At 39.6% G+C, this 15,313-nt stretch overlaps 1 protein-coding gene across 2 annotated transcripts in view; it reads left to right on the top strand.

Moving 5' to 3' along the window:
• LOC113148302 (mitochondrial import inner membrane translocase subunit tim16-like) overlaps window positions 1–15,313 on the top strand; it is a 95,268-nt gene that overhangs the window by 13,483 nt on the left and 66,472 nt on the right. For both annotated transcript variants that reach the window (XM_026340154.1, XM_026339999.1), the window contains exons 8-9: window positions 14,814–14,897; window positions 15,159–15,241. In XM_026340154.1, coding sequence (XP_026195939.1) covers window positions 14,814–14,897; window positions 15,159–15,241 — 167 coding nt within the window. The remainder of the gene's footprint in view (window positions 1–14,813; window positions 14,898–15,158; window positions 15,242–15,313) is intronic.

Below are 15,313 nucleotides of genomic sequence, written 5' to 3' on the forward strand. Positions count from 1 at the left end.
TGCATCCCACCTCCACTGTTGTATCATCACTTCACATATCTGTTACTACATTTTCTTCATTAATCCCTGCACTAATAATGTGTGTTATTACTGTTTTATGTTTACTTAGACAATTAAACACCAACATTCAGATTTACATTCTTTGCATACTTTTCTAATAAAAATAATTCAGATTCAGATTTTCTCAGTTTGCCCACTAAAAGGGAACTTTAACAAAAGGTTGAGCTAATTCTTCTCCAACAGAGCTCTTTGCCCAACAGTAAAAACATATTTTAATTTTAAATCGACTACCAGCTTAGGTCAACTGGAGGACACGGGTGACTTATGTTACGTAAAGCTCAGTAACATGTAGTGTATTAAAGGTGTAGTACAAAAAAAAGCTGTTTTTGAAGACCGAGTGAGATAAACATGTTGTATTAGTATGACGAAGCCTTTCACTAATTAAAAACAGACCCAAAACAAGTAAAGCCTTAATTCTTTCAGTATAAATCACAAACCAGTGGCACCAAAAATAAACATTACGCTATATGAATATTTTTTACTCATTTTCCTTTTCTGAGTTGTGCCCTCTGTGCCCTCTCTGCCATAGCATCCCTTTATTGGCCTCTTGTTTTCAGATGAGCTTCTTTCACATCTCTATGCAGTTAGGCCTCCGCCCTGCTTTCCTGTACTGAGCTACTGCACAGACCCAGCACACAAAGTCAACAGACCTATGGGTCAAGGTGTTCTGTGGATGTAACAACATGTGTCGTTGTGGACACGTGTCTGCTCTCCTCTGTCTTATTGTATCTTTTCATCTGCCTGTGTATTTGCTGAGTGTGTGGTTCTCTATATGAGTGTGTGTATGTGTATACCATGTGTGCTTCAAATTACAGTGCTGAAAATACCCCTCATAGTTTTGGGCCAGTGCTGGCCATAGAGCTGTCGATCTGTGGTTGCTGGAAGAGGAGGGAGACAGGAAAAGGGAATAGTTTGCTGGACTTGGGGGCCAGATTCCTCTTTTTCAGCTCAAGCTTCTGCTGCTTTGGGTGAAATTAGAGAGGACCACGGGCTGGAATGGGTTTGGCGTGAGGGGGGAACTCTGGGCAGGGCCAAAGAAAAGCACAGAGATTTTACTGCTATAGGTGGCTGAGAGCAGCCACTCATACCATCTTTTATACGCTGCCATAAATTACACTCACTGAACTCCCTGGTAGGTGTGTGTGTATATATATGTGTGTAAGTCTCCATACTTGGGTTTCGCATCACAGGCATAATAAACTAAATTTGTAAGTCTTTGTTATCTATGAATTCCTATAATTGGATAAGCGTGTGTGTGTTTGGGAATTGGGAATGAGTGCATATGTTTGTCCATTCTCAGATTTCTCATTATGGATATAAAAAACTACCAGCAGGCAAGGTGAGCTTTGTGTAAGTGTGTGTGTGTGTGTGTGTGTGTGTGTGTGTGTGTGGACTCTGGCAGGCAGCACAATGAAGCTCTTTGACTGTTGCAGAACAGTTTAGTTTGTACCACAAATGGAAACCCAGAGGGAGCGCTACGAAGGAGAAACATTTAAAGAGATGACGTGAAATGGAAGAACTTAATTTTGTCATTTTTGTGTGATTATTTGATATTGTTACTCAATATGTTGTGTTTTCTTGTAGAAGAGACAAGAAAAGTGAAAAGGGTGGAGGTTGGGAGACCATACTATGTCTTACTAAACTTGAGCAGATGTCACTGTCCTACTTGTGATATGTGCATTATAGTCTCAATTCTTTATTGATAGAGATTATTATAAGATGATATCTCATTAAAACTACTGAATTTCATAATCAAATGTAAGTGATCTCTGACAAATAACGATTTTATTGGCTTATGCTGTTTGTTAATGTTACCAATAATAATCAATAATGGCAGATATAGTATATTGCTATATGAATTAGATTAATTCTTTATTGAGCAGTGAGTGAGAATGTGAATATCACATAAAATAATGCATCAGATATGGACACAGATGTGAAAATTCCTATCTCATTCTCAAAAATGAATAGTATTCTGTTGTACCAACAAATGATTTCTTCTCACAGAATGTCAGTGGTTGCCAGAAAATGGGATTTTGATACTTCCCGCAGAATGAAGCTTGTTTAGTGTTTGAAGAATGTCTTATATTAACACCACAAGGATATGCAGACAATATTGTGAAATGTGAAATTTAATGTCTATAAAGAATGGGAAATGATTCCAAGAAAATGTCATAGGCTTACTCAACACTGCTCCGAACTCTACATACACAAGCTGCACAATTTTATTTAAAACCAAGCCAAAAATGCTTGTGAGTTTTATAGCGATTTCTCTGCCTTCTATAGCCAATATGCCAATAAGTGATAATGGAAGCGTGGAAGACCATTCGTGATTTCATGCGATAAAGTGGCCAGTCGTCCCTGCACTGTTCATACATCATTATGTGAAGCATTAAACACAAATGTATACTACTTTTATGTACAGCAGCAGTTTCTCTTTCCAAATATATACATGTCATAACAGAAATATTTCTCTGTACACACAGCAGCATTCTCCTCATAACTGTTTGCCTCCCCAGTGAATGTGCGATGGCACAGTAGTAGTAGCAAGATAACATATAAATGCAAATTTGGACGGTGATGACTGGGAAACATATTTTTGTTTTCATTTTGCACATAGCAACACCATGATGGACTCACATCCTCTACGTGTAGAAATCTTAGATCATGATACAGAGAAAAGACACCTGGCAAAGTAGTTACGTTATTTATGTCAAGGTCAAACTGTCAATTAGCTGGCCTACATCTATCTAATCAGGTTATTTGCAGTGACCTTTGACTTTCTTAGAGTTGGTAGAAGGGCACTTTTATGTCATCAGAGCTTTAGTTACTTTGCTGCGTCAACATTTATTGAGTCATTCTGTGTGTTAATATACCACAGATGAGATGATCATTTTTGCAGATCTGGTTCTTTTTTCTGTCTCTCCCTGCTCTGTGTCACCAAGCTGCGTCTACTCCTGTGGTTTGTCTTTCTCTACGTGCTCACCCTCTTTTCCAATCACCCCCATGCATTGTGGTGCCTGTATCTTTCTCAGTTGGCCTCTGCTCAGTTCAGGACTTTGTAATAGCCAGAGTTTAACGTAGCCCAGATGTTGTGCCCCCTCCTTTTCTTCTACTTTCCCTCTCCATCTCTCAGCTCCTTGTGTTACTGGCCGCCCATCTGCCAGTGTTAGTTAAAGTCTGAGGAGAAAATGGCAAAGCTGAGAGGAGACTTTCCTAATGAGGGGGCAGGATTGTTGTTGTCCTGGACAGCTCAGCTAAACAGTGGCATAAAATCTGGATATTCCATTTGCTGATCTGGATGGAGTCTGTTTCAATTATGATTGATCGATCAGTGCTTCGTTTTTGCGACTTTGCTCCTCTTGTGCTTATTGTGCTTATTTCTTTGTAAATAAAAAGATAATCTTGCCTTGGCTTTGGTGTGATAGCATGTTTGAGTTATGTTTTGTGTTTCTGGGTATAAACAGAAAGAAGGCTTAATGAATGTCGGTCATTGTGGTTGCTGGAGTAGGAGTTGAGGGGGTCAGAAAGTCCAGGGATCTGGTCTTAGAGGATACAATTTGAAGTTTGCACAAGTTTCAGCTAATGAAGAGGGTTTGTGTGCACAAGTGTTTGTGGGTGTGTTCTTTAGGGGTGGTGCTGAAGTTTTTTTTTTTTTTTTTTGGGAGGAAAGGGGTAAGAGTGGGTGCCAGCTGGCAGTGATGGAGCTCTTTACTCACATGTGTGGGTTGTTTGTGAGCAGAGGCCTCATTAGTGCATTGGCTTCTCTGGGATTCTTAGCTTGCAACTAATTAAGGCTCTCTGCACACATGTGTGCAACACCTGGAGCTAAATATGGATGTCAATTAGACACATCTCTTGCTACATCCTGTTTGAAGATTCAGTGCCATGGGAATTGGTGTCTTCTTCAGCTGTCAGTCATATGTTGTCTGATGATTTTTTAGTTTTTACTTCGGTTTTATTAAAGTTTTAAGAATAAGAAGCTGCAAAAAAAAGCTAATTCAGATTCAATAATGGAATAATCATTGTTACTGCAATGTGCAGTTCACGTGGGAATCACTTTGGGAATTGTCTGGAAGTTTCTGTCATCACTTTAGAATATGAGAAAAAGCCACCAGTTGATTTAATATAAGAAATGAATTTCTAACATTGACATCAGTACTTCCCAGTCAGCATCTCATGCTCCCATGTGACTTCACCTCAGTTTGCCCTCTTTATCTCTCTTTGCCTTTTCTGGAACCACAATGAGGCTTTAATCCCCATCTGCACAGCTTTACTTACATTATTCATTTTATTTAAAACAGCAAGTTGCTTCTCTGTCTTTGATTTAAGTCAAACTTCTCTACTCTTGGAGGTAATACAAAAGTAGGGAGAGTTCAGTTCTTTTTGGTCTTTCCAGAGCCAGAACTGGAGAATGAGGTGGAAAGTGGCTTGTTGTTCATTTTCTCTGCCCTGCGCTGTTTTCAAGATGATCGATTACTGGTGGTTTTAGGGTTTGTGTTTGAATTTACGTTTTTCCTAGTGGTTGGAACAGGTGAGATTGGAGATCGTTTTAATACATGGTGCATTTCCTCTCGTTCTTTTCTCAGTTAGACAGTTAACAGAGCAGAGTAAGAGTACAGGAAAAACAATTCATGCATTAGCCAGTATGTATAAGAATGCCCATAATACACAAAGCCAAGTTGTGTATTGACTGGCTGATATTGATTTAGTGTAAATCAGCCATTGGCTCTACTGTATATTATCTTGGAATTTGATTTTGTCTACAAACTATTTTATATGTAAGCATTTGCATTACTTCAACAATTCTAAGTTATGATGTTGAATGTACAAAGCACTTTGCTTTGTTTAAAACACTGTACAATGTTAAACTAATTACTCTGTTAAATAATAAAATAGTTTATGTGGTGATTATATAATTAAAGATAATGGCAAAATAACAGCTCAGATTTAGTTGAATAACAGCAAATTGGTATTTTAGTAAAATCGAACAAACCATAGCCATACATCACTGGTGGCATCTGAATACTGAATGTAAGTAGAAATGTTGTTGATGTGATAATCGTATCTAATGAGCAGAACATCAAGCGCAGTTTGGTTTTGGTATTTTTCTCTTACCACCTTGACTACATTTCTAGATTGCATAATCTCAATTAACTGACCAAAATTGAGTTAAATTGACTCATTATTCAGTCACGATCAGTACTAACTCACATATTTTTGACTCAGGCTTGATTTTTGTGAACATTGAAGTGTGATATATGTTTTAAAGTAAAGGGGATTACTTGGAATTGTTGCGGTGCAGTTGGAACAGATGCGTTGCCGTGTTTGTGGCTACTCAGAAGATCCTTGTTCTAACAGTACCCAACACAAAAAGTGTTGAAAGCTGCAGAATACAAAGATTCAAAAGTTAGATTGTGACAGCCCTCAGAAGATAACTCTCCCCATTGTGTTTCCCACAGGTTGTTTTAAAATGTAGGTCTTAAGAAAGGGACACAGGTGTTCATACCTGCATTGGTGCTAAATGTTTTTTTTACTTGGAGGTGAAACAAAAGAGATGTTCTGTAACATGATGAGTTTCTGAGGATATGGGGCCCTGGAATCTGGCTCACACGTGTCTTATAACTGCCACATCCTTTTCAAGCAAAAGCCTACGTAGGCCTTACCATATTTTACTAATTAAGCCCCTTAAGACAACAGGTTCTGCTACAATTTGTGGTTTCATGCAAGAACTAAATAGAACTTCACCCTGAGTGAAGCTGTTGAGGGTTGGGGTGAAATTTGTGTTAGAGGCTCTGTCAGAGTTGAGAAGTCTTTGTAGAGCAGTGTGAGCAGCAGCAGGAGATCGAGGTGCTTGTTAGCATAGTGCAGATGAGATAATTAATCAAGCTGTCAGTTAGCTGCCGCATGCTCTGCTGCTGTGGATCACACTTGGACTATAGGCATTGAGAAGTTACCCAGTGTGAAGAGGATAAAAGGCTCCACATGTTACACACTTCAGTTAGGTCGATGCACACGTACGCCTCCTTAGGCTAACACCTGCTGCTGTAATTATAATGGCATTAAACTTGTTTTCTTTTGTTTAAATTGATCTTTAACATGAGTGATTCTCAAATGCTTGAAGTCGATACAAGAAAGTTCCAGTATCACACTTTGATTGCAGCTAGCAAATACAATAGTAGATTAAGGAAGAATCGTAAAACAAAGGAATGGCCTCCAGTATTTACACAGTTTAAATGATTCCATGGTTATACACAAATGACATGAACATGACATGCCTTGCACACATGTGCCTCCTGGGCGAATCCCATTGTGCACAATTCATGCTCCTTTACAAATGTGTAGGGATACTTTGAAGATGTGAAGCCTCCATGATGTGGTTTTCAGGAAGGGAGCAAAGCCAGCCAACTGTATCCGACGCAGCTATGAAAGAGCCATAAGCGAAAGGGGTGGGTACATCTACAGGGATCGAGGGGCTTCGTGGTGCCTCCAATTGTATGGGCATAATTATCTCTCCGTGTCTGCCTCTCTGTAGCACAAACTCTCTTCATAAGAACTCTCTCCAAGAATCATCTCTTTGTTTTTACGAGGAGGTCTGGCATGCACATTTTTGTCAACTCCGAATGCTGCAGATTTTGCTGTTGTCAGCAGCATCATTCCTTCCTCTGTCATTAGTGCCCTGTCCTGCCCCATGGATCTCTGTTTGGACCAGGTCCCTAAGTCAATCTCTAGGATATGCTTAAACCTTAACCACCATAGCCATTAAAAACCCCAGAGATCACCAAACATGAACATGAATCTCTTGTTGCTCTCCAGTGCTTCTCTTGGACTGTAACATAGTTTCTGGATAACTCAGTCGTCCTATTAATCATGTGAGTTCCGGGAACCTACTAGCTCTGTATGCTCTGATTCAAGACCAGTCTTTGACCTTTGGTAATTTTCCCAGACGGAGGCCTCTGCCAGTAGGCACAGTGCAGTTGGTGCCAGCCCTTCCACTGCATGGTGCAATTGGGTCCAGTCTGTTGTCACCAGGCCCCAAAGAGGGGTGGCCACAGCCTAGCCTGGCACACTTGGCTGGCTGGATATTTGACTGTGGCCACACAGCCCAATTAGCACCAAGGCTCAATAATCACAGTGTTTTTACCACTTCAGTGTTTTATTTCACTCAGCATGGCAGTTAAACTAATTTGTTCGCTTAGGCGTGGACCAAAAATCACAGTTTCTCCCTCACTGCATCCCAAAACCTAGTTTTGAAACATAATAAAAAAGACTAGTTTGAAAACATTTTATGTCATCTGGATGTATGATTCACTACTTTACTAATTCAGTTAGGCAATACACAGAATTAAGGGAATATTTACTGCATTATTCGGTTTTCACACCACTAGATAAACTGTCTCTATTTCTGGGCGCTTTGAGAGTCTGAAAATATATATTCCATTAGTCTTTTATGGTTAGGCAGATTATATCTACCTGATGTATTCATCCAAAATAAGCTAAATAAAAAACAAGTGACCCTGGGCTACATCTGTTGAGGGAATATCTGAGTGGATAGACAGCCACCTGCGTTGGCTCAGGCTGGGTAATGGTTTTTACACCTGCCCCCTCACATTCCTTAACAAATACACACGCTGGATAAGATTACTATACTTCTTCACCACCAAATTACAAATGGCAGGACATGTAGTACTAGGCGTTTGGTACAATGTTTGGGTATAAATATGCCAGTTTCCTTCCACCGATCACTGTCACCTAACTGAATCTGGAAAGGTCTGCTTTTATAAGAATATTTTAAAATTGACAAACCACAGCCTTTAGAGATGTGTATACTTCCAGGAACTTCTACTCAGTATCGCACATAGACAAAACTCTTCAAACCTCATGTTCATATTTAGATGAAGAGGAAAATTGACATAATGAGACTGCAGCAAAAAAATGAGTGTAGTAGCAGTGCAGGTATGGTAGAGTAGTGCCAATTCTTGAAAGCCTACACCGGTGAGAAAGCTGGGCCTTCTGCACTGCAGCAGTCGGAGCACTCTCTGTCTATATATTTAGCAACACAAAGAATAACAACACATTTTGCATACCTTATATTCAATGAAGTCTCTAATCACCTTTCTATGTGTACTGTTGCTCTCTTTACCTCTTTTTCTCTTTGTTTTCAGCCTCTTTCTTCTTCTGTCCAAAAGGGAATTGATCTGTGGTTGAACTCACTTTTTTTTCCACCTAACTAATTCCCCCCCTTCTAATTTATTTTTCCATTGGGGTAGAATGATTCCTACAACCAGTATTTCCTCTTAAAACACATGGTGACGTCTTTGTGGTGAGTAGTTAGTGATGATGAGTCTCTCACAAATCCTCCACGGTGCACAGAAACTGAGCCAGTTTTGTGGCATTTTGTCCAGAACTGTTTAATTCATTATATTGTTAGAACATTTTAGGCTAATTAATCAAAAAGTGAATTGACAGGAAATTGGTCAAAATCGGTCAATCCAATATCAACTACCAACTGAAATCTAAGTATTTGCAGCTTTTGTTTAGTGTTGGTTACCTTTCACATTGAAACATTTTTTTTTTTGTGCATTTAATGCATTAAGTTTTAAAACATGCCACCTTACTTAAGAATGCTTTTGGGTTGCCATTACTCCGTTTGTTGTTCGTTTAAGGGATGACAAACACATGGATTTGTGTTGGTTGAACAAACAAAACAATAATGAGGCCAAACTGTACATTCTGTACAACTGTACATTCATGACAGCATTGCACCTGCAACCTTTATAATAAAGAAAATATGGGTTGCATCATACATGGTACATGTATTTTTTTGAGTGTGCAGGATGAAATTGAGTAAATTTCTTCCTGAGCTCTGCAAGATTGATCGATGCACAGGGTGCAGAGTGCTTTTTTTTAAAATGTATTATTATTATTCATCTCTCTTACCTATCACCTTTACTTCGCTGTGTCCTATCTTAAGCTCTCCACATTGTTCTCATTAAAGCTAGGAAGAAGAGTGTACAGATAGAAAAAAAGAAAATCCAGACTACTGGTACGAGAACTGGACTTCTGGATATCTCATTCTAGCTCAATGCTATATTTAACTGGGGATCAGTCCAGTTCGTATCACTGGACCCTCCCAGGGGGCTGCAGCCTACTTGCCTCGTGTCTGCAGAGTAGACCTGACCTCGTATCTGTACTCATTGTGCTGTTGGCTCTCATCTCAGCATTAAAAAAAAAAACTTTTTTTTTGTTGCACAGTGCTTTCATTTGATGACACACAGGGAATAAAAGGGGAGAAAGGACTGCAAGTGAGGCAAATATGGAAAAAAAGGATGTCGGTAGCAATCGATAATGTGAATCAGTAAAATCATTACTTAAGCAAAATATTAACTTCATTCGTTATTATTACATGATTTTAATTATGCTTCTGAAATAAAAGAAAGAAAGTTAGGGAAGTGTATAAGCAGACACTCTTGCAAGATGCATGACCCACACATGTCAGAGGGGTCACTTCTCACGTTCATGCTATTACAGCTGCATGTAGTGTTTTACTCTACTACTTGTTGTCATTCCCTTAGATTACACTCCCTGCCCAGCTTTTGACCTCGCACATTCATTTTCATCTTTATGAAGGGAGAGTGCAGAGGAAAGAGAAGTATGGAAAAATAAGAAAATGACTTGTGGCTCTTTGGAGAAGTAAGCGAAACATAAGATGTTTCCAATTTACAGAGAAAAAGTGGTGTTAGGCAAAAGGAAATGAAAGAATAAAATGGCTAGTTTGATTTCCATCTCCCCCCCCCATGTCCTATTTCTAAAAGCCCACTTGCTCATGTAGAAACACATTCAAGATAGTCAGTCCTGACTAAGAAACACAACTTAAATGGGCCTTGAAGAAAAAACAGGATGAAGAAAACCAAGTAATTGCTGAAAAGACTAATTAGCCGTAGATGAAAAGACTGAGAGGGAGTCTGTTTCATGGGTGATGAAAGCTACAGGGCAACAGTTATTGATTAGAAGAGGGGAAATTAGAGGGGGAAAAGAGCTAATTCTGTGGAAAGAGTGGAAAGATGGAGAGGAGAGAAAAAGGAGGGAGCTGGTTAAAGAGATGAGTGTCTGCAGCTGGAGCTATAGTGTACTGTTGTCTATTGTCCATCAAAAAAGCAAACGTGTCTGTCAACATAAAACAGAATTATAATAGACACTATACCGAGCAGTAATATACTTTACATTAAATATCTTGTAATCAACTTTTAAACAAGGTAAACCAGTAGCAAGAATTTCAACCTCACTATCTTAAAAGGAGATTTACGTTTGAGAAAATATGCTTTTTAGCTTTTTAGAGTTGGATGACCTTCAATAAAACATGAAACGAATGCCATGCAGTCTGCTCCCACAGCTTCCACAGAAGGTGGAATGGAAATGTGTAAACATTTTAAAAGCAGTACACATATCTGACTGGAAGATCTGCCTTCATTAACTGTATTATAAGACTGGGTGAAGATGGGAAAATAAGCATTCCAGCACACTGGATTAATTTCTGCACCACTGGCACTCATTGTCAAACACTTACATCCCCGTTGAAGTGATACACAGAAGGATGGAAAGGCTGACACAAGGGGAGTTTGTAAGAGAGGTAGTGGGAGATGTAGAGATTGTGATAGTTCCCATATGTGCATACAGACACCTGATATTTGTCCGGGTGGGTGTATCAACATTCTCAGAGAGTGACACAGATGCGCATGCCGTCTGTTGAAGTTCAGAAGTTAGATAACTGAGGGAGAAGGACAGAAGGAGATGGAGAGATCCTTGTTTGTTTATATTGAGGATATTTAATAGACCCTTAAAACCATAATAGGCCAGACTGCTGACTGGCATTTTCCTGTATCTACATCTCTGTTTGCAAAAAGTTCAACACATCTGGTGTCATTTGAGTTATATTAGTATTATGACAGCTACCTTTATTAATTCTAGTCCATTACCTTTACTGTTTTACAATCTGAAACATTTTCTCACATCTTAACGGAGACACCTGTGTTGATACATTCTTTTCCCAGATGTGATGTAATTTCCTATCGTCCTTTATTGTATCTGTGATCCATTCATTTGAGCAGGTGTAACTGATTCCCTACACCTCCTGTGCACATTTTGTCAAGCCATTAACCATTTTCTATTCTTTTGGTCCTTCTATGTGAATTCCATCGACTTGGCTCCATTGTTTGACTGCTAAGGAAAACATTTGTCTTATTCTCTACAGTTTTTTTTTTCTTTCTCCGTCTCCCCATCTTTGTTTCTCCTCGTTTTAAGTGTGTCATGATCGATTTGTAGCATGTCGGTAAGGTTCAACTGCGAGGAGTCTGGCTGTAGGTAGATGTGATTTGAGGTAAATTTATGGCTGCCGGGGAGGGATACTGTTTGGCAGCATATATATAAATATATAAAATATATATATATATATATACACAGACACCAAAAAGTCCAGATGTTGCGTCCTCTGGCTGCCCTGGAGTGTTAGTAGTTTAGTGTAGCTCTCCGACGACTGTGTTACGCTTCCTTAAGTTGTAATGTTATTTATTGGGTAAAGGTGAGCAGAGGCCCAGCCCAAACCCCTAATCCTCAACTGCAAGTCTGCCGCTCAATTCGCCAAGCCCTGAAAACATGTTTGTCAAAAGGCTCAAAGCTGCACGATTCTTCAGATCCGGGTGAAGGATGACGTCATAATGGTGGATCATGGTGTGATCGTTGGAGCATATATAGCTGGCTGTCGTAAGACATTTTATTTGCCTTCAGCCCCAGAGCTGGCTCATTCAGCACAGTGAAGGCCTAAAGGATGCGGTAATGGCAAAACTAAGCCCATCTGCTCTAGGAGTGGTTCATAGAAAGGTGATATATTTTTAGTGTTTTTTTTTTTTGTTTTTTTTTTTTTACTGAGCCTCTAAAGGGATTTGTCTTTTTGTCCCACTCACAGATCTAAATGCAGGATGACTATGCTATATGTCTATTTAGAAGCTTATGTGCAGTTTTAATTTTATTTTAAGCCGTATTGTTGGCAGTGTCTGTTTGTCAGTCTACCATTTTGATCTATGAATCCCCTCGGCTTTGATGATCTCTTGACTTTAATTTGCTTAGAGGACTGAAATTGAATTGAGAATAAATTCTAGTAACCTTTGTTATTGCTTCCTTGTCATCATCTGGACAGATTTTTATCTGCTTTGGTTGTATTTTGTATTAAGGTTCAGTTAGCAAATGTTAGTACGCTGACACATGAACTTAAACTAATTATGATGTGCTCATCTGTTGCACATTGATGGATCAGCATGACTGAATATGGTGAAAAGTGATGATGCAGAATTTATGCTGTTTACACTTGATTATCATATGAACACAATTGGAATCTACTGCTGTTAGCCAGAAATATGAATCACACACCACATGTTGCTCCTTAAAGTAGGGCGAGCGTTAAACAGACTTTGAGCAGATTAAAATAGTCCAAGCTCAACTTATTCCTAGTTTGGTCAGAGTGCCAGTTCTATATTGTCTTGTCCCTGGAAGGAAATCAGGCAGTGGTGCCGGTGATGAACAGCTCAGTGGCAATGAATTCTCTCCATGTCTGTTTATATCGTGCCGGTTTTAGCCTTTCTATCTCCTTCCCCAGCTCTTTTGTGATGTATTGCTTCTTTGGATGTCTTAGTTTACTCTGGATCTGTCCTGTGCATCTGGGCTATTTTTCAACTCACTCACTTGTGTGAACTTTTCAAGGCAAATATGTGTTCAGTTACCTGCACGAGAGATACCAGTTGACTGCAGACTGAAAAATGATCCTCAGTCACGACTTAAGTGTTTATTCAATCCAGGACTTATTATCAACTCAGTCGGTGCTTTGGTAACAAAACTTTAGAAATGTGTTTGAGAGCCAGGGCAGTAGAGGGTTTTCTAATCCCTCTGAGTGGAGAGTGCTATTTGGGAGCACACCAGGAGCCACAAAACATCTGTGTAACATACAGATGGTGTCAGATAAAACACTGGTATGAATGTATCATTCTTGAGAGTGGTGCAGAAGCATTTCCTTCTAAAACTATGATGTGTTAGGTCCCCTCGTAGCTGGGAATAATACATTTAGTTTGAACTGCCAGTGGTCAATAAGCACACATACACATGTGGCTGCTGAATGTTTATAGTTTGTTCTGCTTCACTGACAGAAATCATTCCAGCACAGGAGTCTTGGCCCAAGCTTTACGTTCAGTAAGTCTAAGTGTTTGGGAAGTACACTTGTTTCCGTCCAAACCAGACACAGAAGAGGATATTTGTGCAATGTGAAACCTAGTTTAGTTGTACAGGGACAGTACACAAACTGGGCAGCCTCTAGGAGGAGGTTGTTGTTGAGCGGCTGCATGTGTTTGGTGACTACACTCAGTGGTTGTTAATTATAAAATGACTCATCCTAAAATCATTGTCTCATACTTACATATTTACAGTATATCTGCTCAGCAAGATAAGATGCAATTACAGTACCCTCAAGGGGAAGGGAGTGAACTTTGAAAATTCCTTTTCATTGAAATCAATTAAAAAAAAAAAAAAAAAAAACTACTTTTCTTCATTCCTGTTGCACCCAGCAGCTAACAGTGTATGCATGTGTGACATTTATTGTCACTTCAGATCCATGTAACCTAGCTCCTGGTTTGGGTGCAAGATGCCAACTTAAGTTCTCTCTCTCTCTCTCTTGTTTTTAATAATTTGTCACCTGCATCTATTTAACGGTGACATGAGAATGAGGCAGCACACTCAATAGGTTATGAATGTTAAGCCTTAGAAAATAAGCCCCTGTCTCCATGTCATAAAGAGACATCTAGCCATGCTCCTCAGACTTAGTGTGCCCATAAAAATGACAACAGTAATCTGTGGAGACACAGCGGGATAAAGGGCTTGCAGCTCCTTTCCTATGGAAACCTCATTGTTAACCTCCGAGCTGTCTTTAGTGTACAGATGCTCTAAATAGTACGTTTTTAGGAGCTTCAAACCCCTGGTATTTAGGAAACGCACTTTAAAGTATCTGATTTATAGCCTATAAGCCAGCCTTGTGTATCATGTCTTCTTGTGTCCTCACCTCTAAACATAGTATTTCTGTGGGTTAATTCAAAAGCATTGAAGTGTTGACTTAAATACCAACTTACTGGCATGCCCACTTCCACTTGCTTCTTGTTGCTTTGTAACAGGTTGTCTTTGCAAACATGCACATTCTCTCATTTCAACACATACTGTTGTTTTTAGCCATTACCTCTGACAACATGTGTCTTGTATTTGTCGACCACCTATCCAGCCCAGACTGACACTGCTGTTTTGGCACATACTCCCCATGGAAACCGGGTAACAAAGTCTCAGTACCATGAGCACATGCTGATGCACGGTCACAGTTTTGTAATCTAATCTGCACTTGGGGCAGAAGTCTCCTTGTTGGTTACACCAACAATAACAAGTGCTCCTTTCATGGGACATGTCCCGTTCTGTCCAACTACAGGGATCTGTCAGAGGCACCTGGGAATAGTCCTGTCTTTCTTTCTTCCTTCCTCCCTGTGTGTTTTTCTCTTCCTTGCAAATCATTCACTCACCACCCCACTCATTATGTTGAACTAGATCCCAAAGTAATGTTCAATTTCAAGGTTCTTCATAGAGAATTAGGTAGTAAAGCAAGATGTGTTTAAGTTGTCATAGTGCAATGTTGTTGGTCTCTGAAGTAAACTTTTACATTATTTGTCCAATAGAGTGCCAAGAGTCTTCAGAACAACAAGGATTCACGCATTTTGTGGGCAAAAGATGACCTTTTATTGACCACCGGCTTTGATATGGTGAGAAACTCTCTGGCTCTGCACCTTGCAGGGACCAGGAGTCTTGTATTTCTAATGTGTATCAAATGCATGTACATATACACTTAATTTGGAGTTTGTTAAATGTCTATACACCTAGCTGAAACCCAATGCAACAGTTTATTAAGGCTAAATTGCCCATATGTTTTGTGTCTCATACAGTATGTATTATGTTATTGTGAGCTTTTGTGCCTGCCTCTGTTTACATGCATCAATCTCAGTGTCATGTTGTGTGTACTGTAGATGCGCAGTCGGGAGGTGAGGATTTGGGACAGCAGGAAGTTGAGCTCTTCGATCAGCTCTTCTTCACTCGGCACTTCTAGTGGGTGAGTAATTCATCAGTATGCAATCGCTGCCCCCCCATAACTGGCTGCCACGGTCATGACACTCATGACACA

Source organism: Anabas testudineus, chromosome 8 (assembly GCF_900324465.2).
Source record: "Anabas testudineus chromosome 8, fAnaTes1.2, whole genome shotgun sequence".
NCBI classification, from domain to species: Eukaryota; Metazoa; Chordata; class Actinopteri; order Anabantiformes; family Anabantidae; genus Anabas; species Anabas testudineus.